A 25,796-nucleotide genomic window follows, 5' to 3' on the forward strand; every position below is an offset into this window, starting at 1 on the left:
TAACGTTTCATTTTATTTGATAAAAAGTTGCTTCAAAAATATTATTAATTATATACATTATTATATATGCTGTACATACAATTACATATACAAAATTTACATAATAGCAAACATCCTTCTGTTACATTTTATAGATGGTAGTTAATAGCATGAGATAGAACTAATGTATTTCATACCTGCTTTCATCCTGATTCTATCTACAAGGAATTGTTAGGTGAGAGATGAAAAAAGGATAGCAAATCACTTAATTTGTACCCCAGCCCACAAACAAGTCTTCTCTACAGTGCATTCTATTAGTGCCTTGCATTTCCCTTCAGCAGTATTTGGCTGATTAACCCTCTCTTCAGATTTTTTTTTTTAGTGTTCACCCTCATATTATTTCTAATTTATTTCTGTAACTCACATGCCCTGAAATCCTCCTCAAATCAAGCTAGATTTCTTCAATATAATGTAATTTCATTTTTCCAATCTGATTAGTTAGTTGCTCGTTTGCCATGTTTGAAATAGATTTAGCTAATAGTACTCTCAGTTCTGGGAAGGACACTTAAACAGGAAAGCTATAGTCCCAAGTGTTCCCTCCTTCCCCTGTCAGCACACTGGAAACCTGAAATCAGTCAGCAAGGAAAAAAAATCATAAAGCCACAGAATATGCTGAGTTGGAAGGGACCCATCAGGATCATAGAGTCCAGCTCCTGGCCCTGTGCAGGACACCCCAAGAGTCACCATGTGCCCAAAAGCATTGGCCAAACACTTCTTGAACTCTGCCAGGTTTGATGCTGTGACCACTGCCCTGGGGAACCTTTCCACTCCTTCTCCTAAGGCTGTTATAAGGTTTGTGTGACTGCCAGCTGCTTCCTGGAAGAAGTGGTGTCAGATCCCAAGGGGAACTGCCCAGATACTGGGATTTTCCTGGTCCTTGACCCATGAGGAATATTCTGCCTGCCCACCATTTCTCTAAGCAAGGGGTAGCATACCAAAACACAGTGAGTAGAAGCTTCTGCTGAAGTGTCCTCTATTTCCCCACTGAAGGGACCAGGCACCCTTATCCTATGGACCTGATGGTCAGGGAAGAAGAAGGGAGTAAGGGCTGCCAAACCAGCAGCAGAATCCCTGTGAGAGAATGGCTTCCATAACTAAACACGCTCTCCTGGAGGACTCTTCTCAGAGCTACAAAGGAACATGGCTTCTTCCATTACCTTTCCTACTTTGAGAGGTTAAAAAATAACTGCTCCTTTCCTATGGCTATCTTGAGAGTTGTAGTTTCATTGGCCTAAGAAAGTTATTTTGTTTTCCAAGTTAGTAGCAGCCCTAAATGGCTATTTCACTTCTTCCTCTCTGCTCATGTGGCCCTGTGCTTTCTACTCCTGTGCTGGCTACAGTCCTCATTTCACTAGGAGATCTTTCTATTTTCTCTCCATATCACTATATCTTTTTTGCATTATTATACAATAACTTTCTTTGATCAGTTAAGCAGTTTTCCCTCAGCTGTCAAGGTGAAAGCAAGGGGAATTATGGTTCCTCATATATATTCTTTTGGTAGTACTTTAAATAGTATTTTTTTCTAACTAAGGGGACTCTACTTGTATTCTTCAGTACAAGTTTTAATTACTGCATAACATGCATATATCTTATAACATCTTAAATTCAAATATATTATTATGCCTTCAATTTTTTTCTAATCTATGGGATTTTCATTTGTTTGAGAAAAAAGTTCTCAGGCTTCTATCTCTGTCCACTGTTGGACGCTACCATATATCTACTTCAATTTTGATATTATTTCTTTTTTTATTTTATACTGCTTCTTAATCTCTGTTGAGCACATGAGCTGGAATGAATCACCTGTTATTCCTTGTCTGAATTCCTGAGATTCTGTGCACAACCCTGGTTGGGAGAGGGCGCTGGTGAGCTGCTGGCGAGTTGAGACTCTGCCTTAGAAGAAGTGGATTTGGGACACTCCTGCTGACCTTCTGGGGTGGGAGGTGGAGGAGTCAGGCAGCTGTCACTTTGCTGAAGTTGTGCATTAGCAGCTGGTGAATCATCATCCTGCTGGTCTTGTGTACAAGGAGGAACAGCCGAAGAGATGATGCCCTGAGGAGCAGCTGTTGAACCACTGTTGAGACAATTTATAACTAAGTTTGAGATATTAACATTAAATGTGCAATTAGAACTGTTCTTAGCTTCCAAGCTGCAGAGATTGTTTATTAGCTAGTTAAATAGTTTTCTTCACTGTCACATTGCCCTTTTCCTTGTTTCACCTCAGTTTCATGCAACTGAGATGGAAATTTGTCTATCTCATTGGATATGTTTCCATATTTTTTTCTCTTGGATCATAATTCTACTCTGGGGAAAGGTGGAGGAGGTGAGTAAGGAAGAAATAGCAGCAAGGGAGGAAATAAAAGCTGCACCAACACCAGTTTTTAAAGTTAGTAACTTGTTTGGATAAATGGTTACTAAAGGTCCTGCTCAACAGAATTTTCTCTACCCTTCTCTGCACTTCATTGCTGGAAGGTAGATTGAAGGAGTAGCAGTGAGATTATGAATACTTCTAAATTGTCTTAATTTTCTTACAGAGAATGTGTGTCATCTGAGTTAATGGAATCACCAAATTATCTTGATTACTTACTTGGTGCTTAACTGCTTTGACAGTGAGGGAATGCTTAACATTTGTAAAAAAAAATCATTATGAATGCATCAGTTCAAAAGACTATTCAGGCAATATCTGAATTGGTCACAATGGATGTTGGACTGGATTTTACATAAGCACTGATCAATAACAGACATAAAGGCATTTTAAAAATATTGAAAGGGCATTTTTAAAATATTGGGTTTAAGTTGGAAGGTCCATAGGCAATATTAAATAACAACCCAGAATTGTTTTAGTATAGTCAAGATCTACCTATCAAGGCTTCAGGAATACTGTGTACATTAGAAGAGTCTGGAATTAGCAAAATGTATGGATCCACCTGATGAAGATTTAAAATATTTAAGATTTTAATACTTTCAAAGAAGACAAAATCTGTGGTTTTGTGCTGTTATTTCTCCTATCTGTGTTAAGGACAAGGAAAAACACTGCAGTGAATCATTGCATACCGTATATTACAAATACACAGGAGAAAAGCATTAACATAGTAAACTTTATTTTTGCCAGGCTGGTGCATTTATTTATTGTTTCCAGATGGAAAAACCTGTGTATGTGGATTTTCCTAACAGATATTCTGTAAGTACTTCTCAAATAATAATTCACAGACCACTGGTGGTCCATGGAGTACTACCAGGTGGCTTAGTAACAAATTTTAGAAGCAAAGCACTACTACTTTTCAAACACTTATAACATAGACAAATATCTTGGGGTGCTTCTTATTTCTTTTTATTGTTGTTGGGGGTTTTTTGTTTTGTTAGTTTTTTTTTCTTATGAAGTGTCTTACAGTTGCAAATTTGGATTTTAAAAACATGCAGGAGATAAATGAACCAGGAAGAAGAAAAATGTTACCTCAGTATAGAAAGTCTAAGTAAGGACAAATCTCTTTTCCCTTTCACCCTATTTAATATCTTGTCCTGTTCCTTGCTCATTTCTTATCGGGTTCTTGAGGAGAGGCTGTGGCAGCTGAGCCTGTTTAGGCTCAAGAAGGCTCAAGCTGATCTTATCTGTGTGCGCTGCTGTCTGATGGGAGAGTGTAAAGAAGATGGAAGCTCATCTCAGAGGGGCCCAGTGGCAGAACCAGAGGCAGTGGGCAGAAATGGAAGCACAGGAGGTCCTGTGGGAACATCAGCAGAACCAGAGGCAGAAATGGAAGCACAGGGAACATCAGCCAACACTGTGAGGGTGGTGGAGCAGGGGCGCAGGGTGCCTGGAGAGGTGGGGGAGTCTCCACCTTTGCAGATGCCCAACCAAATTGGGCATGGCTCTGAGCAAGCTGGGCTGGGTGACCCTGCTTGCAGCAGCAGGGGCTGGACCAGCCAGCCTACAGAGGAGCCTTCCAGCTCCAGCCTTCTGTGGTATGTGCATTTGGTGTATGTGGAAACAGTACTGTGCCAATAGCTGACTTCACTGTAGCCATGAGTTTGGTAATTTTGTATCACTTTCACTCACAAGGCAAAAATGCCCCTAATAGGTAAGATGTTATTTGATAATTCCTCTGACCCAATAATTTAGACTCTTTTGGCAGTAAAGGATTGCCAGCTTAGCTCGCCTACAGTACTCTTATAAATACACACCAAAGAGGTGTGATTTTCCCTATATTCACTTGTGGGTTAATTGGGGTACAACAGGTGACATGAAAATGGAATTGACTTGTCCATGGTGAGCCAGAGAATAATAAGAAATGTAAATAATGTCAAATCTAAAATAGACATATTCAGCAAAGCAACTCCATGAGAAAAGCTGTGTTTTCTCTACCTGTAATTTAATAGTCTTGTGCTGCTTTGTCTGGCACCAATAACTATTTTTGTGCAGTAATGTTAAGCTGGACTACTTCTGTATTATGTACTTTTTGTACAAGGTTATGGAACTATTTACTGGCTTGGTAGTGCACATACCAAGTAGGTAAATATGTATTGTTATTTGAATTTTAAGACTGCTTTTAGATTTAATTACCATGAAGTAATATGCAGAATTACACAGTGCAGGCATTTTTTTAATGTTACTTACCAAAAAGTATGTTTCTGAAAAGCACCTGAGTTAAGGTCTTTGCTTAAAATTGGCTTCTTGGTGCAATTGTTCAGTTTTTGTCCCATCATTCGCCTAATTAAAGCATCATCTGTGTTTGGAAACAACTGTTTTGTGATTCCTGCAAAATAAAGAGATGATAATACAGTTTTATATATATGGACCCTCCAAATAAGAGAAAAAGAAATGTGTGATATAAAATATATTTCTTGCATCTTTTCAAGTCCCAGCCACTTCAGCTTCCACTCTAGTTACTTCACAATCTTTACAAAGTCCTTCATAGATTTTACACACCTCCTTTTGTTCTTTGTGCCTTCCATATTGCTGCCTGCTCTTGGCAGACTGAAAAGGAACTCCAGGGCCACAAGGGCTTCTTTGGTGAGTGATTTGTGCTTGCTAATCATTTGTCCTTATGTTCTGTCTTTGATTAGAGTCCTTTTCCCATCCTCATCAGTCCTTGTGACTCTGAATCTTACTTTTTTTTTTTCTCATTAGTTTTCATTTGCAGGTGATGTCACTTTTTCTAAAAATTTCCCTCCTGTTTTGCCTGGCTACGTTTTTTGAATGCAATAATAACAGGACTCAACATGAGGAATGTGATTCTTGCTCCCTTCTTTTCCTTCATCTTCCCTCCCCTTGATTTCCCTGCCCTTTAATTTAATTTTATTTTGAAGTCCCACAATTTCCATCTTTAAATAATCTGATTCACTAACTCATTTTCTACAGTCCTAGAACTCCCAAGCTTCCTTATAATTTTTCTTTTTCTCTTATATAATGCTGACACTTTTCTGTTTTAAATTTCAGAGTATTCTCTTCTACCTTAACAAAGTTCTTTGATTTCTTTATAAGCTTTGTCACTGAATTCTCCACAAGATGCTGTATTCCATTTTCTGATTCCCTTTTCAGTTTTTGCCTAGGCCCTAGTAGGATTTAGAATAATTAAGGTTGAATAAAACCATTATGATTGAGTCCAACCATTTTTCTCATCCCATTAAATATTTTTCATTTTTCTTAAATGTTATTCCAAAACCGTCTCATCTTACTGCCTCTAAATATATTTTTACCATCCTACACGCTCTTTCCTTTTATCTCTCTTGACTTTGGGCTTTTTTTTTCTAACAAGGTTCTTAAAAAAAGGGTTTTTGCAACTGATAATTTTTGAAGCTGCTGGCTAACTTCAACAAAACTGTACTAAGGTACAGGAACTGGAGCTAAACTGAGAAGGGAACCAAGAGAACTCCAAAGTCCAAGGGAATGAAAATGGGGGAGGAATTATAGTACAGTAATTAAGGCTATGTTGCTCTAGTATTTAGTTATAGGCGTGAATCCAATTAAAATTTGGCTTCATATGCTCACAAAATTCTGTTTTCTTTAAAGCTAATACTTACACCTGAAATTATTTTCTGTCCTATTCACCAAATATTTTCTGCTGTAAACCTCAGCATAAATCAAATTTTGTTTGCTTCTCTGACCACTATTTCTGTCTTCTATACAGTCTCATTTTGCCTCTAGCTCTATTTAAAATGTCAGAATTCATAACATTCACTGAACTTCAGAACACAGCAGACATAATTTAAAATTTCATCCAAGTGTGTCCTCTTTTTGCCTTCCCTTATCTGTTATCATCATGCTCCAAGTTTGACTGTTGCAGGTTAACCCTGCAAGGGCTAAAACAATTTACAGTATCACTGTTCCTGAGCAGTCACCTGAATAAAACCCACAGAATTCACACAATAGAAATACTACTACATAGCATTTCAGTGGCAGTATTTTTAACAGATGTAGCTGAAGAAGGAAAGAGGAAGCAGCTCATCACCTGAGCAGAGCAGCTGCTAAGCTCAACAGCCCCTCCCTCCAAGAAAGCCCCCTGTCAAGTCAGACACATTGAGTAAGGTTAACAAGTCATCACCTATGATTTCCTGAACTTCATTCTGATTCATAGCTGGTTTTGCTGCTTTATCCTTTGAAGAGGAGGACTTTGCACCTGTCAGGCTGTGTGTAGCCATGTATTCATGTGTATAAAGTGCTTGCATCAAGTCATTTATAAATTTTTGAGGTTTGCTCTTGTTACAAAGTGCAATCTGCCACTTTTCGATCTTGAACTGGAAAACAAAATTGGTCATAGGCATAATTACTGCAGTTCTCTAGAAATATTATTCACTATTATCACTGAAATATATTTTTCATTTTCTATTTCTAAACCACAATTTCAAAAGCAATCTCTACAAACAGTGTGCTTGAGATAACTGCTCAGCATTTGGGACTATACACACAGCTTGATTATTTTCCAGGAGGAAGTGTGGGGCAGACTAAGGACCCCATGCAAACCCTTCACCATCCTCATTACTCACTAGTGGAGACAGGACACATTCAGACACAGCAAAATCCTTCTGCTTGCTCCTCATGCAGGCTGGCTGTGGTCCAGTTCTGGCATGGTTTCTGTACTGCCTTGGTAGCATGGCACTGTGCCCAAGCAAATATTCCTGCCTGTGAGCAGACATACCCCAAGAACTGTGACATCTGGTCCTGGGCTTTGAGAGTGGCTTCTGCACGCAGCAGTGGTACAGCCAAAGAGTTTGAACTCTCCTAATAGGCAATTTTGAGCTACCTCGATGAAGTAAAGCAGGCCGGTCAGAAAATTAGGTCTTTTTATTTCTTTGAAGATGTTAGGTCAAATTTTGTGGTTTCCAATATGCAGTCAAAACACACCACAATAATTCTTAACGGACTTCTTTGGATTTTAGCACTCCATGACAACACACAGGAATGATTTGCATGTATTAGCATGACCCAATGCATGTTTATGTAAATTGTGAATGCTAATTATTCTTTAAATTGTGAATGCTAATTATTCTTTTGGTTGTGCCTTTGTTTTTTTCATGTACAGCCTCTCTGCCTTAGATTTCTCAATCATGTTCTGTTATAATTGCAGAGAATAAAGGAACTTCCTTACTCAGTATCTCTGTATACATGTATTTCTACTTAACTGCTAGCCAGTGTCTGGAACAGGAGAAGAAGCAGCTGCCAATTACAAATTAACAGTTTGAACAGACTGCTGTTATTCATCTCAGATTATCTTGGAAATACTATTATTCCCCTTTGGCATCCAAACAATTAGGCTGGAAGTTATCCCTGGATATTGGCATTTTCTTCATGTATCCACATTCTGCCCTTAGCTACAGATATGCAAGGTCACTGAAATTAAAGTGAATTTCAAAGTGTACAGGATGCTGAATAAGTGCTAATGCTTCTCATGGAAAGAGCATTCTGCACAAAAGGAGCTCATAAGTTTTGTTATCAATGCAATGATGATAAATTATTTTACAGATAATTATTTTCTATATTATGCTATAGCAGTAAACTTTACACTGTATCAAGTTTCATGCCTGAAATTGCCTTTTAACTGACCTGTTTTTCAGTCTGTTGCTCCTCATCTTCCACATTCAGAGTTATTGGTGAGCTGGAGTTACTATGCATAGCTGCATAGGAATCTGCTAATGGATTGTGAGATGCCTTCCAAACAGCATGTGGATGCAGACTGGACGTGGATGATGTCACTCCCCCTTTGAGCAGCGCTTCAGCCATCCCTACCAGTTCCTCAAAGTGAGTGACTGCCTGTGGCAACACTGAAATCACATGAAAAGTGAGGGGTAAAACAGTAATGGAGGCTTTCAGACTCCAATTACATAAGCAGGGATATTTTTGCAATTAGATTCCTGTCACATAATGCAAAAGACATTTCAATATACTTCTTTCCTCCTCTCTCAAATGCTTTCCTGCCATTCTGCTGTCCCCACCCATGAAGATTTGGGCTCAGTTTCTAGAATAGATCAGTTCAGTGCAAGGCTAAGAGGAATTATTAGTTTATACCCATCCTGGCACAAAACAGACTATTTCTCTTTTTTCTTTGCACAATCTCAGAATCTCTACAAGTCCATAAAGCTATTGAATATGGGCTAAGTGATGTCTGTTTTTTCTTTTTTACCTTCAAAGAAGTTACACAGACTTCAGAAGCTTTTTTTTTTTTTCAACTCTAGAGAATATGTCTCAAATAACCTTTTCTCAAAGTAATATTTTCAAATATAAGCTTTTATTGCATCCATTAAGACGAATCAATGCGAAGCAAAAAGGAAGCAAGAGATAACATATCAGCAAGATACAGAATCACTAAATTAAATAAAGTACTGTAAAAGACTATGATAATTGCTCAGGATGCAAGGCAAATTTATGTGTGACAAAAGTTGTCAGACACAAAGAAAATGTTAACAAATAATATTTAAAAAGGTGGAGATGAATGATTCAAACCAAGATGAAATGCAATCAGGTGGGAAATGAAAATGATAAACAGTTGCAAAATCATCTGACAATAAACAGATACCACCACATTGTCTAGGGATGGTATGGTGTAGCTGGCACAGGAGGGAGTAAATCCTCTTTAAACCTTATTCATTCACTAGTGGTTTGAAATTTTGGATTCAGTTTTGGTTACATTAGAGTAGGGGACAGGGACAAGCCAGAGGCACTTCAGAGATGATCACTAAGAGATGAAGGGTTCATTTACAGAGGAACAAGATTTTTCATCTTTAATTTGGTGCATCTGAAACTAACTCAGGTTATCAGTAATGAGGAATCACCAAAGTAGTTAAGAATTCATTAATTTCAGAATAAATGAAATATCAATTGATCAAGAAAGACTGCCAGTAAATAAGGGTAGTTGGACTGGTCAAATACTGAAGTATTTGAGCTTAGCCAGTGGTTACACAGCATACAGAAAGGTTCTCCTGGGAACAACTGGCAGGATTTAGACACATTTTTCATTTCTAACTCTATGATTGCATGGCCTCTGTGTAAGTCAGTAACTGCTGCTGGAATTAAATGTTGCCATGTATCACAGACTGTGATGCTAATGGTAGGCCTTGATCATGTCAGGTGCTTGAGCATCCATAATTCCCATCCAAATGGCCTCTTATAAATCAAGCTTTTCCTGACCTTCAGGCTTTCCTCTTAATCAAAATACTCCCAACTTTACCTTGAAGCATCACCAGGGACTGCCTTAGGCGGCAGTTTTCTCTCATGGTATCTGTCAGCTTCCTCTTGAGACTTTTAATTTTGGCACATAGTTCTACCTTGGAGAGTTGAAATAAAGGCTCTTCATCATCACTGCTACTTTCACTATATAGAAAGTTGCTTCCTGAATATGGTTCTCTCTGAAAAAAACCCCAAACAACTGTGATATCTAGAGCAACAACATAAAATCAAAGCATCAAAACCAACATTAAAATATCTGGCTAAATCAAAAAATTCTCTTGTATAAACAGACTCAATGCATTTTAATAAAAGCTTTTACAAAACATAGCTATTAGTATTCTAGTTGAAATTAAAAATGAAATGTCAGTTTAATATGTAACTGTTAGGTACCTTTGTCTCTGTTCTCTATTCACCAGTTTTCCAAAGCAGCATCTTTCAGAACTGTTAACTTCACTATAGCAAAAATCCTATGCCTCCCTCAAAAATACCTTTCAGACTGCTTTTGCTTGATACATTGCTGAAAATGGATGTTTACCTGTTTGTTAATTAAAGATGTTTCAAGTTGACTCAGGATGTTGGCAGGAGCAGATGCCTGCAATGATTTCTTTCTTTTTATATGTTTCATCATCTTCCCCTGTAAAAAGTGCATAACAGTGCCTTTGCATACCTATAGAGCCTTTCATAACAGTATTTCATAATATACCATAAGTTTTTATTCACTGTGCACTTGACATTCTTGGTTAGTAGTTTTAAAAAATATATCTGTAACTTTGTTAACTTTTATATTTTCCTTGCCTATATTTTGTCACTGCAGATCTCAGCACGAGGCACACCTCAGAAAACCTGCTCCCTTCCCTTTTTTAAGCAGTAGTCAGATTTCTGTCTTACAGAGCATCAAAGCCTAAAATAGCACTCATCTCTTGACACAGAAAAGGACAAAATCCATTGGCCTAAGTAATTACTCTGACAGGTTATTGTGCTGAGGTACCACATGAAGGCTGCCTGTATTCCTACCTTTACCATCCTTTGTGTGTTATATGATGAAGAATCAATAGTTACAGTCTATTTCATTCCTTTATGGACCTAACAATATAAGGCACATAAAGACACAAACTAACCTTTTCTTTATCCAGGTCACTGTCCTCACTTTCTGAGAATATCATTTCTATCCTCTTCCTCTTGCCTTTTCCAAGGACTTGTATTTTTGTGATTTCATCTGCTCGTAATATCTTTTGCATCATTTCCACCAGCTCTTGGGGGTCATCTGAAGTGATGGAAAGGAAGAAGGCCAAAGCACAGACAATGAGGCAACTGTACCTCAAGAGCAGGTTTCCTATCAGACAAATGTTCTGGAGCTGCACTCACCACTCATGTACACAACTTTCACCAGGTGCTTTTCTGTCTTTCTTTCTCCCACAGGCCAGTTTACTAGTACGTGCTCATTAGGTTTCAGAAGCCTTTCTAGTTCATTGTCATCACAGGGAAGGTCCTGGATCCATGAAGTCTCTCCAATTTGCAGTGAATTATCATTTACAAAATCAAACAGTGTGAATTTTTTCATTGTTAAATGGCTTTCTTGTCACACAGACACTTCCTGAAGGACAACATAGGAAAAACAGTAGTTACTGTAACATGCCACAGGGATGTTACAAGAACCCTATGAAAAGCCCCAAATAACCCTCCTTTTGCTGGATATTGGTAATATTTCCTACAAATACCTTGTAGGAAAATACCCTAAGGAAGTGAAAACTAGCCAAGCAGTGAGTTGTATCCCACCTGAAAGATGTGAGATGGTCTGTTTAACACCTGTATGTCAGACATTTTCCTCCAAAACTATGCAGAGAAAACAGCTTTCACTCACAGAGTCCTGGCTCCCATATTACTTCTATGTTCAATCTGGCTGGGATCTCTGCTGATACAACATTTGTCTCAATAAAATTTTTAGTTCAGCTTCTGACTAAAAGATACAGGTGTGATAGAACCTTTCCCTAGAATGGAGGAAAGTGCTAGCTATTCATGCTTTTAAGTGGAATGCATGGTTATCATTTCATGGTCAGGAAGACAATTGCAGCCACAGAAAACCAACCCAGAACTACCCAGGACAACTGAGTGGGTGAGGTATGACACATCCTGGCAGTGGAAAACTTGATGCACAAAAGAAGTGACAGGCTAAGGACTGGAAGAGAGCTGGACTGCTTCATGAGGAATAACAGCAACAAGGAAAACCCAACCCCAAATATACAGTTAAATCATTTGCCTCATAACACAATGCTTTTAAAGCAATGTGCTGTTCTGGGTTTTTTAAAGCACTGGATTTCTCTACCAGGAGAATGAAACAAGTTGTACTTTGAGCTTTATTTTCCCAATTACGATGATAACTTTCATTAAAGTATAAATTCTACTGGAAAGGTAACCACTTCTTTTAAGTTCTACCATTATACTCAGAGAAGATGTTTTCTACTTTAAAATCTGAAAAAAAATCTGATTTTCAAACCTGAATCTTCTTTCCAGCAAACATATGGTCAATTCATAAAGGTGAAATACTTTCACAGAGCTGAAAACTCATGAATTCCTAGATGTGACAATGTGATTTGCGATTGACTTGGCCTCAATCAGTCAGAAGCAAATTTAGTGCCTCATGAAGAGGCTGTCAAAAAGGTAACTCAGAGCTAGAAAAGGAGAATTCTATGCCTCAACAGAGCTGGCTTTCCATACAGGGGTGAACTTGTTAATTTGCAAAAGACAGCTGCAGTCTCATCAACATATTTACTGATACAATGGGGCAAGCAGTATAGATAAGAAATCATCATTAAAAGGAGTATTAAACCAAACTTCTATGCAGAATATGCTTAGTGTGATAGTAGTAGGATTGTTAAGTATTGCCTCACTGGAGAAAGAAGACTGTGTTTGCAAGAATTGACATTATTTTTCTTTAAAGATCAGAAAACATCCACCCCATGCAAATTCTGGAAGAGGAAGCAGCCTGAATATCTCTGCCCAGCATGACTCATTAGAGACCTCATTCTGCCACTGATCCCTGCTGGATGGATCCTCATACCACAGTCAGGGATCATTAAGTGAATTAACATATAGACAAAACAGAATCCAAAGGAACAAAAGTTCCAGCACTGACCTCACTATGGACAGGTAAGGTCCAAACTGGAACTGTGTGTTTGTCTGAACAACAAAATACCAGATTTGAAACAGGTGGAGTATGCAATCAGTTGGGCATCAGTATTCTTCCTCCTTTCTCAAAATGCTTTTGAATATATACTTCACTCAGCTTAACATTTCTCATCTGGCTCAAAGATGCTACTTCTGCCTCTGACCAACCCAGCACAGCAATCTCCACCACCCAGTTCTTTGATTCTCAAATGAAGTACTTTGATATTTCCCCCCTTGGCCTTGGCAGTTGTGAGCTATTCTTTACCCTCCTAAAAGCCCACAAAAGAGCCACAGAATTGCAGCAGAGTTAGAGCTGCCAGTGTGCTAAGTCTAACAACTGATTGATTGGCTTCTATATTTTTTTAATGTTTCCCTGCAGTCCTCTAACAGTTTGTCTTTTGTCTCTTCATTTTGTATTAAGACAAATATTCTCTGAACCATGGGACATTCTTGTGGTCTGAACTTGCACAGGGTTAGTAAGCCAGCCCAGGGTTTCCAGAGGTACATGGATACACAGGCTCTTCACAGCATGCAGGGCAAGTGGTGATTCCCCACAGCACCACAGCTAGTCACATACACACTGTGCCAATGCTGTGCACATCAGTACCAAATCCAACAGCTTTTGGAAGGTATCAGATCTGCCTACATTTTTAAACAGCTTAAGGAAGCGAATGCAAATGTGGATTTCTGGATGTTCAGAATCCATGAAAGCAGCCTGGTGCCACTGTGAAGCACATGGACAACAAAATATCTCACACAGTCTTTACACCAGGCACCTGGATGCATGAAAATACATCTGGCCTTTTTAAGCTAAGGACAATTTTTACCATGGTCATGGCAGGACATGGAGCTCAGCAATTTATCTACATTATATATAAAATTCTTCTGAGCTGACAAGATTCTTGCCTGCAGTCAGAGTGTGTTCTAACAGCTAACCAATTTCACTAAGGGCCTTTACAGCTGCCACATTCTCTCAGCATGCTGAGAGAAGGAATATCCTGTTGTTTATAAAGGGACCAAGGCATGAAAGCAGTTGAGGGGCAGCAAGAGCAACTGACCAAGCCTCCTTTTCTCTGCTGCAGCTCTACTGGACAATAACCCAACTCCTTATGTTATGGGTAAAATGATGAAATCATTACATAGCCAAATGTGAATCGTTACATTGGAACAGAGTGTAGTAGTTGGTTGCAAGTATTTTTATGTTATGGAGCAATGGCTTCAGCTCCTGCAATAGACATTAATCAAACTATGTCTTTTCACAGAATTTATTGTGACAATCCATGGGCCCTGGGGATAACACCTAACTGTCTGCTGGCATCACCTCTAGCAGTGATTAAAGGGAATGGAAAGGTAGAACAAAATGTCACTAATAAGGGACAGGAATAGTAAAACATTTCACTTTCTGGAAGAGAAGTCCCACAGTGTTTTCTCACTCTGACCTCGCACAGGAGTCAATGTGAACCTTGTCCAAGGTTCCAAGCATCTCTGCTGGAGATGCTTCCCTCTAAAATCTTATTTGCTGAAACAAATCAAAGGCAAATTATAATGTATCATCAGAAAACAAAATAAGTTGGGAACTGGGATTAATGTTACCAAAATTTTACTGCCTTAAAAGGGAGAGGTTGTCTAGCCACATTTGGCTCAGTCACTGCAGAAAGGGAGGTGATTCATCTCACCCTATGACACGTGTCTAAAAGACAGCAGATGACTTACTGTCTGGGAGAGCCTATTTCTCTCCACCAACTACTCAGTGACTATAAAGTTGGTGTATCTCCTTATAGAAGCTGGCCTGGTCCAACCCATCTTGTATTACCTTTTTATGGTTTTGAACATATTTTGAGTAGTAGGATAGATTCCAGTAGACCAGCAGAAGTTATAGAGAGCTGAAAGGATATCATAAGAAATCTATTAAAATGTATCTGGTTCTCTGTTCTAAATCTTTCTAACATAGTTCTGCAAGTCATCAAGTAAGATTTCTGACACTGAATGCTTTGTTCAGTGGTTCATTTGGAGGAAACATCATCATTCACAGGCATTACCCCGTGTGCAGCTACTAACCACAAAGATATTATATGACCTTTGAAAGCCACTTATACTTTACAAGTTATTTAATTCTGCTACATGCTCCATTTGAAAACACTACTGATTTGAGTAATACTGAAATCCAAATTTACGATTTTTCACTATTCTAGGTCATTTGTAGAAGGGAAAAAAGAAAAAGGAAGGAGCCATATAATTTTAAAGTTCTGCAGAGGAAACATTAATTGGACTCTTAATTTTTACAAACGTTAACACCTCACATACTGCACAAATGCTATTAATTTGTAATCATGATATTGTTACTAAGCAACACAAAAAGCCAAAACAAAACCAAACCAAACCCGCACAAGAAACCCCAAAGCCACCAAAAATCCACAAAGGTCACTTAAAGACATGTCTCACCCTTTGTCTGACACAGTCTGTTCTGTTCAGCCAGACAACTGGCAGATGGCATGCTGAGATCATTATTTCTCTTTTCTTTCAGTAAACAGTGCAAAGTGTTACAAGTTTACAACATGAGACTGTGTACCCACTTGATGAGTCTGATTCTGTTGGCTTAAAACAGGGCTTTGACACTGGTTTCAGCAAATTGAGGAACCATGTACCACAGATTCATAACTATGGTAAATGCTCAGGCTTGCTACAGAGTTGCCTTAAGTTAGTGAAGAACTGATGAGACTGGTTGAGAAAAACATAAGATGTGCCCCTGCCTTTCTTAAACCTGGCTTGAGCAAGGTGTAAGGACTGAACGGTGCCTGGGGGAAGTGGAAGCCTCAGAGAAGCCCCAGAGAAAACCTGCACCTCTCTACCAGCCACTCTGTATAAGCAGCCTTATTATAAATGTGGTCCTTTAAGGAGACAAAGATGTACTCAAAGACTTTCTAGTGAAGGTCAGACAGCTTTTACTGCCACCTCAGCAGGTGGAGGAGGACCAAAGTGTTTATTCTACCTTTTGTGTCAACTATAAATTCTGACTGAAAATAACCAAGACATTCATTAAGCCCTATTTGCATATTAACTTTTACAGCCTAAGAATGCAAATGAAGAGAAATGAAAACACACCTTACATGTATGATCATAATGCTCAAAACCCCACCTATGACATAAAGGAAGGGGGAGTTTGAGGCAAGGAAAGAAAAAAGGAGAGAGGGGGAAACGCCTCTGCTTACTTGGGATTGGTTTATGGACTGTCCTCCTCCCCTGAAGGGATGCCTCTAGGAGAGCTTTGTGCTTTCAGTGCATTGTAAAGACCTGGGAATATTTTTATATTTCTATCAATATATCAGTAATAGAGCTCTGTTACTATCACCTGCTGTAGTGATACACTGTATTTAGTGCAATCCTATCACCAGCAATCCTGAACCTGCTTTCCTATTATTTCAGGAAACTTTATTTTTGTGAATCTGGGCTGTGAAAGTTTTTATTGAACTCAGATCTATAGTATTGAACTGATAAACTGCACTATTTGCAAGTCTGTGATCATATAATTTCTTACTGAACTCAACAAAGCTGGTAATGCAGAATCAGTTCTAATCAGAAGCTAAGCCCAGCTGCACCTAACCCATCTGATTTCTGAGGCCCAGGTGGAATGCAAGGGGATTTATTTTAGGCCAAATATCTAGCCTTAATGCAATACATAATAAATACATAATAAAGCTAATATTTTACTATGTACTAACATTTTATATTATTTACCCTTTGAGTTCAGCCTTCAATTATCCCAATTTTCCTTCAGAAAAAAGCCAAACCAAAACCCAAACTTAACTGGTCTTAAAATAAATCTACCTCATAAAAACCTATTTATTGCCAATTTAGCATAAGTGGTAGTGACACATTTGGGTTGTGTTATTTAGACTGTCACATTTTACATTGAAGTTGTCAGAATATTAAATACAATGTTGATTAAAAACTTGGGCTGCACTGAAGTCTCAAAGTTCCCAATAGCAAGTGTATGATGGAAAACATGACCATATTTAAATAAGTTATATGCCTTGTTGTAGGTTCTAATCTTTTTTACCTGAAACCAGTGTAACATTTAATAATGAATTCAGTGGAATTAGGTGCTGTCAGAATACAAAAGTGTGTTACTGCTCAAAAGATTTACAGTGTAATATCTTAGTCATTTCTGGGAAAAGATGGTTCAAAAGCACAAATCTGCTACTCTCAGCTGAGAAATATAGAGTACAGATTTTCCAGAATCATCAGTATCACTGTGTTCCAAATTCAGCAGGGAATCTGGGGGAGCATCTATCAGAACACTACTGCAACTCTTAAGACTCTAAGTGCACAGAAATGATCCCACTTGTCTTCCACAGGAAGGATAAAGCTCTATGATTTTATTCCTGATATTCAAGAGGTCACTTTCTCACTGCAGATCCCTATCCTGGTGTGACTCTCTGTGAAATAACCTGAGATACTTTTCTGAGAAGTGGTGCTATTCATGGTAAAGCAGCAGCTCTGGCCTTATTTACCCAGATGGCCTCCTTGACTTCAAAGCTCAGCAGCATTTATAACTCACAGGATTACACAGAGAACTTGGTGCAAACCTTGTAACCACATTCTAAAATCTGCTGAGTGACCCAAGGAATTCACGAAGCCATTCTTATTTTTCACAATAGTGCCCTCCTCCCACATTTTAGCAACCTAGGAGTTCTATAAAATAATGTTAATACCTCAATATGCCAAAATCCTTTGTAGGACTGTGGCTTAAATCAAAAGCTTGAAGAAATCTATTGGAAAAGCTCTGATTTTTGCATCCAACTATTAATTTTATTTGTTTAATTAAGTGATAGGAAAGGCTAAATAATGAATTTTTAAGCAGGTATATTCAGTATGTCTGGAAGTATTAAATTTTTGTTCTAACCAATCATTTATTCAGCTATCAGTGAAACATGGCATTCATTTCAATGATTTCAAGAGAAGCTAGAAACATTACTGGGTTTTCAGTACAGGATTCAGTTCTAGATTAAGATGCTTACATTTAGGTGTCACTGGTGCACCAGGTGTCTTAAGTTATTGCTTAATCACTGGAGATGCAGGGAGCAATTTGGCTTTCTAAGCAGGTGTCCAGCATCACTGGTATTGGCTTGGCCTTCAGCTGCTACTCCAGAAGTACAAATCTCCCACAGGTTTTTTATCACAATTGTCATCCTTCCAGAGATGTCTCAGCCTTGAGCAGCTCCAACAGGCATAAGTGTGAAGCCCCTACTGAACACAGTTAAAGCTTCCTGGAGAGCAATTCAGCTTTTTTCAACTGCTGTAGGGTTGAAAAAATTGAATGTAGGGTTCAATTCAGTGGCCTAAAAACAAATGCATGGTGCAATCTTAGGTACCATAAGTTATTATGCCAGGCCTCCAGCTGCCTCTTCTGATGGGAACAGACTTTCCACAGGGCTTGGACCCTCTTCTGGGCTTACAATGGTGGTTACTAACTCCAGGCACCTCAAATGGCACCAAACACAAATTCAGGGAAATGCATTGTTCTCTGAGCCTCAATGACGTACCTGAGTTTAAATAGGAGCCTACATATCTCATATGCCTATAAACCATGTAGATTTATTTATCTGTATTTTAATCCCACACTCAGTGAAAGATTCACATGAAAGTAGCAAGATGCCAAGTAAGATGCAGGAAGCTATCTTAATTCTACATGACAGATTAATATCTTTATTTAATAGCTATTTCACAGTTGACAGATGGAGAACTAATACTCATTTCAATTTGCTTGTTTGCAAATGCCATGCACAACAAAATGTATTAATATACAGACCAAGAAATAAATCTCTATTTATTGAACTGGATTAAATACCTATGCTACAGGAATTTGAATAATCCCAAGAAAGGTCTTTCCATGCAGGTTAATATCTAAACACTTAGAAGCAATAAGTAGTCTGGAAGAAAAACAGTCAACATGGCTCTGTAAAGTCAAACACTTGGCCATGCTCATTATGATCTAGCTTGGGTAATCCAATGAAACCTATTTTAACAGCTCCCAAATTATAAACATTAAAGCACAGTGATGCATGACTTATCTTGTCTAAAGATGTTTATGGGATCATTAGAGAAAGTTAGATCCCATGCAAATCTCTGCTGAGGTGCAGTAATTGTGCATTTGCTCCATGCAAGAGCCCAAGCAGTCAAACATTTCCTAAAAGGCTGAAAAAATATTAGACATACTTTCAAATTGGACTTACTCAAGCAAACCCTCTGATAAGCTGAAATAAGAGGTTATAAGAGGATGCACCTTACTCTCTTTATAAGGCAGTAGAAACTATATCTTTCATTCTACCCCGAAGTGTTACTGTTGGTGACATTCTCCCTTCAACTCTTAAAAGCAAAAAGTGAAATAGCAGCTAGAAAATTTCAGGCTCAATTTTTGGCCAGTATTTAATAACTTACAGCATCTTTGCTATCTCTACTTCTATGTCTTTGCTGGCTGTCATAGGTGAGTGATCATAGGAGAGAAGTCATGCCTGATTACTACTCAAAGTGCTTGCTCTTTTACTCCAAATCTCTTCCCCAGCTGCTCTGGTTTTGCAGCATTTTGGTAGGTGGGAGGAGAAAAAAAAAATCTGCATTACTATTAAAGGTCATGAACTAGAAAAAGAGACATATATATTGTCCTCTTACTCCAGGGAATATTACTTAAACTAAGAGTAATTCTGCACACACTTCAGAGAATTGACAGCAATGCATCTTCCCTGCAAGGGTAAAAACCTTAACATTTTCTAGAGCTATTTTTTCCCGTTCTGTAAAATTAAATGTCTTTTTACTGTATGTAGTTCAACCTAACTTTATGAAGTAATATACAAGTATAATGACCAGTGTTGTATATCAGTCTGAAACAATCCTTAAACAACTTTCAATTATATAGTTAAAATACTAATGAAGTGCAATTCCCTCTGGGATGTAAGGCCACATACAGATTGACAACTGCTACTCTAAACACTGCCAAAAATGAATACAGAGCAAATTTCAACCAAGGACAAAGGGGCACACTGCTACTGTAATAAAAAAAATGCCATAGGAGCTTCAGCAGTATATTTCCATCTAGGCTCAAGAACAGCCTCTCTGTCTACAAAGTCAATTTATGCCTACAGGATTTCTGCTAGCATTTTTCCAGCAACACTATAAGCCATGAGTGCACAACTGTATGGCTCATTCTCCATGTGATTTACATCCAGTCTAATAAACAGAGGAAATTTAAATATGCAAGTTGTTTGAGCTGACAAACCCACAAAATAGGGACAATTACCTCTACCTATATAAGCTGACAAGAATTTGGTTTTACGTGGCCACCTAGGACACCTGCAGATGGCAAAATGTTCCAGCCACAGAGGAGTTTAGTCTGCAGCACTGGAATCACAGAGTTTGGTCTTGGGTAAATCATACAACCTTTAAATTTACAGTACACCTTTTCTTTTCAATGACTCTGAAATAACAATACACATTTACCTAATTTCAAAGATTTTGTGAGAAGTAACTAATGTTAGCATGCCTTTTAACCACATGAAGCACTGTATGGAGTAAACAATTTAGCAAGTTTTGCAGAACGAAGATTTGTAATAACCCTGCTGAATTTAGAACATATCATTTCACATAACAGATTTCTTTTAAATGGGTTGCCTATATCAAGCCAGCAAAAGTCATTCTTTCAACTAAGAAAGTGTTTTATAAGGTTTAATCATCTACCAGAAACTCTCACAACATTTCGTATGGTATATTTAAGCTGCTAGTGTAGCACTGATGGCATTATGTAATCTGTGAGTAGGATATTGAGGGGGAAAGTCAATTATTTCATTGAGAGAAGTTGATAACACTCAGATACTATATCTCCTGTATTTTATTTGCTTGCTTCTTTGGTTTTGACTGTGTTTACTTTGGTTCTTGTTTGATGAGGAAAAACCCAAATATTTTGTTAGAAAGTATTAGATGATTAGAGAACCCTTCTTACCAGTTAAGTAGTCATTTAGACAGAATATTTCAATTATAATTAATCAATACAAACACAGCCCTTAAAGCATACCTACATACAAGTGAAAAGAGACAATCTTACCCTTTCACTCACTCAGCTACTCTTCTGAAATCATTTCATGCATAGTCTCATATTCTTATGTCCACATCACCAGATCCAGCACGTGACCTTTTTCCCCTCAGCTCACTGACACAGGGAGTTTTGCAGCTGCAAAATGAGGTCTACAATGCCCCAGTCTGCAGGAGCAGAGGTGCCTTCACAGAGCTGTGGAGTGCCCTTGAATCCCATGGCTCACACTGGGGGAGGCCAGCAGACATCTGATGACATGGTTTCTCCACTCAAAATGCCATCATGTGTAGGGGGATACAGTATGGTAAATGAAGGTGGGATAGAATGTAATCTTACCCCCTAAAGAGATGCAGCTGAACCAATTACTAAAGATTAGGAGCAGGCCTGATGTTAACAGGCTGCAGCTGTAGCCAATAAGAAGAGTGTTATAAAAGAGTGGATTGGGTGGTTGAGGGAACTGGAGTCAGTTTGCTATTGTGAGGAGGAGGAGGAAGAGTCAGTGCCTAGAGGAGCTGCCTGCAAGAAACACAAGGAGGTATGAAACTCTAGCAATGTGGAACCCTTGCAATGTAATGACGATAGAACTCTTGTACTATAATGAAAACAATCATGTTTTCTTTTTGCAATTTTTTTTTGTCTGTCAGCCTAACCTATGGCACTCAGCTAGAATTTTTGTTTTTTTTTTTAAAAGGTGTGGCTGAACATCATCTAAATTATCAAGGAATATGCACTGGTCCAGACTGTACTGTAATTCTGCAAGTAGGACAAGGGTAAGGGAAAAAAGGATCTCCTTCTTCAGCCTTGCTGGGCAAGACTGCTAAGTCAGAACAGGTTATCATGAGAGACCAGCTGAAAGAATATTTGAGGTCAACACTGCCTTTTCTCTCTCCAGGAGGGCTGCCACTGCTGCTACAGCACGTTCTCTGTTCAACTCTTACATTAAACTGCAGAAGTTCAACACAATTTCCATGTTGTTTCCCTGCCTCACCAACTTGGAAAAATAGGTAAACTGCATTCAAGAGTAACTGTAACCACAGAAACACCCTCCTATGCCTTTCCACTTCCAAATATTTGCTGCTCACCTCTTCCCTGTGGGTTCTCTGAAGCAGAACTTCCCTTTTTGATCCCTCTGACCAAATAATTATCACCACCTCCTCCCTCAGCATTGCTCAAGTGAAAGTCTGCTTCCCACACTTCCCAAAAGCTTCACCTATGGCAGTGACTTTGTCACTGCTCTGTTTACCTGTGGTCCCCATCAGAACAAGCATCTGCAGGACCCTACATCCCACCACCTCACAACTCTACAAAAGGGCACTCACATTATGTGTACTCTGAAATGGCAGCAGGACCCCTAGCTTATTGCAGAATCAATAACTGCCTTCTTGGATTATAAAACACTTAATTCTGCTTCTCAACAGCTTCTGACGTCCGCTCCCATTCCACTCCCCGTGATCACAGTTAGTCTCAAGGCTTTGTTACCTTCTTTTACTTCTTCTCTGCAATGGCTTCACCTCCAGGATTTCCCTTCTGAGGTCAAATCTCAGATGAGAGTTTTTGTTTTAACCTTCTCTCTTCATTTCTTTTGTCTTCTCTGTTTATCATCCTTAAGATTTAGGAAAAGTCCCCTAAAAAACATTCTGTAAAGAATCTTAGATTAAAAGTGTGATACATATAAAACTTATCTTAAATTCTCTTTATTACTATTTGGGGAAAAAATCTACCCACGTATAATTTGCTTATTTTTTTCATGTGTAGTAACTTCAGCAATTTAAATTATTCACTGTGGAAGTAATATTTTAACCATTCTACCATACCCTGCAGTATTTAACAAACACAGAATATGAATATAATGAAAGCCAGAGCAGCTATTTGGTGTACATGTGAGATAGTTGACTCAAAAGCCTGGAGCAGCAGCTCTCTGAAAAATCATGCATGTCAGCATTTCTCACACTAAATTGTACTCTTTTTCACATTTGAAAAAAAAAAAATTAAGCAGCTGTCATGAAATGTATTATATCCTTTTGGAAAAATATTATTCTCAAGAAACCAGTGAGCTCTAACTCTTAGAAGGGAAAAGCTATAAACCTTAAACTAAAAAGCTTTCACTAGAGATTGGTCTTTCAGATGATTTCTACACACTGTTACCTGAGAACAATGTGAAAAGAACTGCTCCCCCTCCGTTCTCTGTGATTTACTGTGCAGTCACTGCCGTGCTACTTTTGCTCTATCATCCCACTCTGAAACAATAAATCAGTGCAGAGCTAAAGGTGTCAAAAAGTTTCCAGCTCCTGCAATATCCTGCAGCGTGGCACTGCAACACGATGCCAGGAGGATCACACCAATTTCCTTCGTGTTTCAGTGAGGTAACATGGACTGTTTGAATAATCTCCAGGTAATCTCCATTAAAACCATTCTACTGCAGTGTACTGCGGTATTAGGAAAGATTTCAATATTGCACCACGTGATGCAACACAACCTTACAGCGTTTGGCATTTTCCAGGCAGTGAGGGAAAGCCTCGAATCCATGGCTGCAATGTAGTAACTTTCCATTTTACAAAGTAATAGGACAGACTATTTTGGCTTACTCTTGGTATACAGAATGAAATGATATGAAATACCTGGAATAAATTATTATAGACCTAAAACCCAATTTTTTTTCTTTTTTTACTTACACCCCCCCTTCCCTGGTATCATGAGCATCGCATCTTTGGATGATAACAGATTTCCTTCACTTTAAGGGTACAATAAAGCGTTACAATGTTATTAACCTTAAGGGTACAGTAAAGTGTTACAATGTTATTAGCCCAGTGATAAATTAATTTTACTAATCTAGAGATTATTTTTTCAGTTCTTATTTAAGCTACCACAGATACATTTCCCTCTCTGTCTTTCCAGCTTGCATATTTTTTAGTTTAATTTAAATTTACACGTATGCTTTTCTGCAGCTTCATGGCTGTCATATAAAGCAGTAACATTTCAATGTTTCTTCAATATTTACACAGAGATTTTAATTATTTCTATGAAGTTTTGGAAATGCTCTACAGATTTATGTGCTCACATCAAAGATGCAGGAGAAGCACATGAGTTTTGTCTTAAATGAACCTTTCCCCCCAGTAACATGAGTAAATGCAAAATGCTACCTGGCTATATTTTCAGGTAGTGATTTTTTTTTTTTCTGAGTGGCTGCATTTCAAAACACCTCTGAAACAGCCTCTGAAAGTCTGGACTACCACAGTAACAACTACAGGGGTAGAAAGAGCGGCATCGGTGAACTCTTGTTACCATCTGCGTTTGCGACCTGCACATGGCAGGATTTTGATGCTGCACCACCAGCTGCGGCCCGGCGGCGAGGGAAGGGCACGGGGCTGACATTGGCTGCAGCGCGTTGCAGTTTCCTGCAGGGCGAGGGTCCCCGCAGGTGCTGCTGCGCTCAGCCCCGGCGCCTTTCGCGCAGGGCACTCTGCCCGTCCCGCCCGCAGCCGGCTGCCGCTAAACGCCGCCATCGGGGACACGGGGCAGCCCCGCACCTGGTCAGGGCCCTGGCCACCTTGTCAGGATGGGTCCCGTTATCATTTCCCAATCCCTTCCCCCGCCAGGAAACCGCCTTCGACCGACGCTTCGGGTACAGGGTACGCCACAGACCCGATTCCCCCACGGACCTGAGCGGGTCCTCGCCGCTGCCGACACCCCGCGCCCCTGGGTCGCAGCCCCTCTTTTCCCACGGCGGTCCCCCAGTACCTCGCAGCAGCCATTTTCCGACTCTCTCAGCAGTTCCAGCGGTGATGTCACCGGCCGAGCCTCCTCGGCGGCGGGATGCACCGCTCCGTGCTCCTTCCTCCCTCCCGACGCCGGTGGCACCTTCTTCTTCTTCCTTCTCCTCTACCTCCTCCTCCTCCTCCTGCTGCTGCTGCTGCTGCCGCCCCGCCCCGCCGTGCCCGCGCCGGCTGCCATGCGGCGCCGGCCCCGCCCCGCCCGCCGCTGCCCGGGGCGCTCCGGCTCTGCCCGCCGCGCTCCCCGCTCCCGGCAGCCGGGCGGGCACCGAGGGGCAGCCCCACCGCAACCATCGCCGCGGCGGCGGCTGCTGCTGCTGCTGCTGAGTCACGGCCTGAATCTCATCCTGCTCCTCCTCCTTCTCCTCCTCCTCCCCCGCGCCGCCGCCTCCCGCCCGGCTGCCGGCTCCAGCAGCGCGGTGCCGGCGGCGATGCCCGCCCCGCTGCCGGGGGGAGAGGCTGCCCGGCTCTGCCCGGCCCCCCGCCGCTCGCCGCAGACCCGCGCACGCACAGGGGTAGCCGGGCGCTTGAGCCATGATCGCCGCGGCTTTCCTGGTCCTGCTGAGACCCTACAGCATCCAGTGCGCCCTCTTCTTGCTCCTGCTGCTGCTGGGGACCATTGCCACGATTTTATTCTTCTGCTGCTGGCACCGCAGGCTCCAGAAAGGGAGGCATCCCATCAAATCCGTCTTTTCAGGTCGCTCAAGGAGCCGAGGTAAGAGACGCTGCCGGTCCCTGAGGGTGGCGGGGGGTGTCCCCGGCCCATCCCCGGCTTTGTGCCGCCGGAGGGCCGCCGTGGCACGGTTTAGCCGGGCAAAGGCTTTAAAGAAAATTCAAGCCGAGCCCAGGACTGCGGCAGCCTTGTCTCCACCCATCCCTCAGCGAAACCTCGGCTAGAGGGAGAGAGGTGAGAGGCTGGGAAGCCCCCCCGCCTCCGCCCCAGCCCTCCCCGGTGTGTCAAAGCGCAGCAGAACTTTATGCCCAACTTCTTCCCGATGAATTAAATATAAGTGCCGGGCGGAGCTGTCGGCTGTGCCTGAGGGGCCAGAGCCGTCCCGGAGTGTGCGCCGAAGGGCGAGTGGCG

General features: G+C 40.3%; 3 protein-coding genes across 20 annotated transcripts in view; 1 reads left to right on the plus strand and 2 right to left on the minus strand.

Moving 5' to 3' along the window:
* On the minus strand, positions 1 to 22,560 carry BEND6 (BEN domain containing 6). 3 transcript variants are annotated; one of them, XM_077174950.1, is made up of 9 exons: positions 22,422 to 22,560; positions 11,060 to 11,288; positions 10,813 to 10,958; positions 10,230 to 10,328; positions 9,696 to 9,873; positions 8,075 to 8,292; positions 6,576 to 6,768; positions 4,649 to 4,787; positions 1 to 2,110 (listed from the first exon to the last, which is right to left on the minus strand). In XM_077174950.1, the coding sequence occupies exons 2-9, from the start codon at positions 11,253 to 11,255 to the stop codon at positions 1,843 to 1,845; spliced, it is 1,437 nt and encodes a 478-aa protein (XP_077031065.1). In that variant the 5' UTR covers positions 11,256 to 11,288; positions 22,422 to 22,560; the 3' UTR covers positions 1 to 1,842. The 3 variants fall into 3 exon arrangements, with proteins under 3 accessions (XP_077031065.1, XP_077031066.1, XP_077031067.1); XM_077174951.1 differs by lacking the exon at positions 22,422 to 22,560 and adding an exon at positions 17,878 to 18,583; XM_077174952.1 differs by lacking the exon at positions 10,230 to 10,328.
* Positions 22,441 to 25,248, minus strand: LOC143693530 (uncharacterized). Its single transcript, XM_077174953.1, has 2 exons — positions 24,681 to 25,248; positions 22,441 to 22,579 (listed from the first exon to the last, which is right to left on the minus strand). Exons 1-2 carry the CDS (start codon positions 25,246 to 25,248, stop codon positions 22,554 to 22,556), a joined length of 594 nt encoding a protein of 197 aa, XP_077031068.1. The 3' UTR covers positions 22,441 to 22,553.
* DST (dystonin) overlaps positions 25,247 to 25,796 on the plus strand; it is a 291,993-nt gene continuing 291,443 nt past the window's right edge. For all 16 annotated transcript variants that reach the window (XM_077174926.1, XM_077174932.1, XM_077174929.1 and 13 more), the window contains exon 1: positions 25,247 to 25,427. In XM_077174926.1, the coding sequence (XP_077031041.1) occupies positions 25,247 to 25,427 (181 nt within the window). The remainder of the gene's footprint in view (positions 25,428 to 25,796) is intronic.

This window comes from Agelaius phoeniceus, chromosome 3, assembly GCF_051311805.1.
Source record: "Agelaius phoeniceus isolate bAgePho1 chromosome 3, bAgePho1.hap1, whole genome shotgun sequence".
Taxonomy (NCBI): domain Eukaryota; kingdom Metazoa; phylum Chordata; class Aves; order Passeriformes; family Icteridae; genus Agelaius; species Agelaius phoeniceus.

What these genes read in the sequence shown, in the direction of transcription:
- BEND6 (XM_077174950.1), bottom strand. Translation starts at nt 11,255, where the DNA reads ATGAAAAAATTCACACTGTTTGATTTTGTAAATGATAATTCACTGCAA. An exon ending in GAAAGTTGTGTACATGAGTG is followed by an intron (nt 10,959 to 11,059) that starts GTGAGTGCAGCT and finishes CCATCACTTCAG; the next exon opens with ATGACCCCCAAGAGCTGGTG. An exon ending in AGCAACAGACTGAAAAACAG is followed by an intron (nt 6,769 to 8,074) that starts GTCAGTTAAAAG and finishes TTTGTTTTCCAG; the next exon opens with TTCAAGATCGAAAAGTGGCA.
- LOC143693530 (XM_077174953.1), bottom strand. Translation starts at nt 25,248, where the DNA reads ATGGCTCAAGCGCCCGGCTACCCCTGTGCGTGCGCGGGTCTGCGGCGA. An exon ending in CGGAAAATGGCTGCTGCGAG is followed by an intron (nt 22,580 to 24,680) that starts GTACTGGGGGAC and finishes GATTCTTTACAG; the next exon opens with AATGTTTTTTAGGGGACTTT.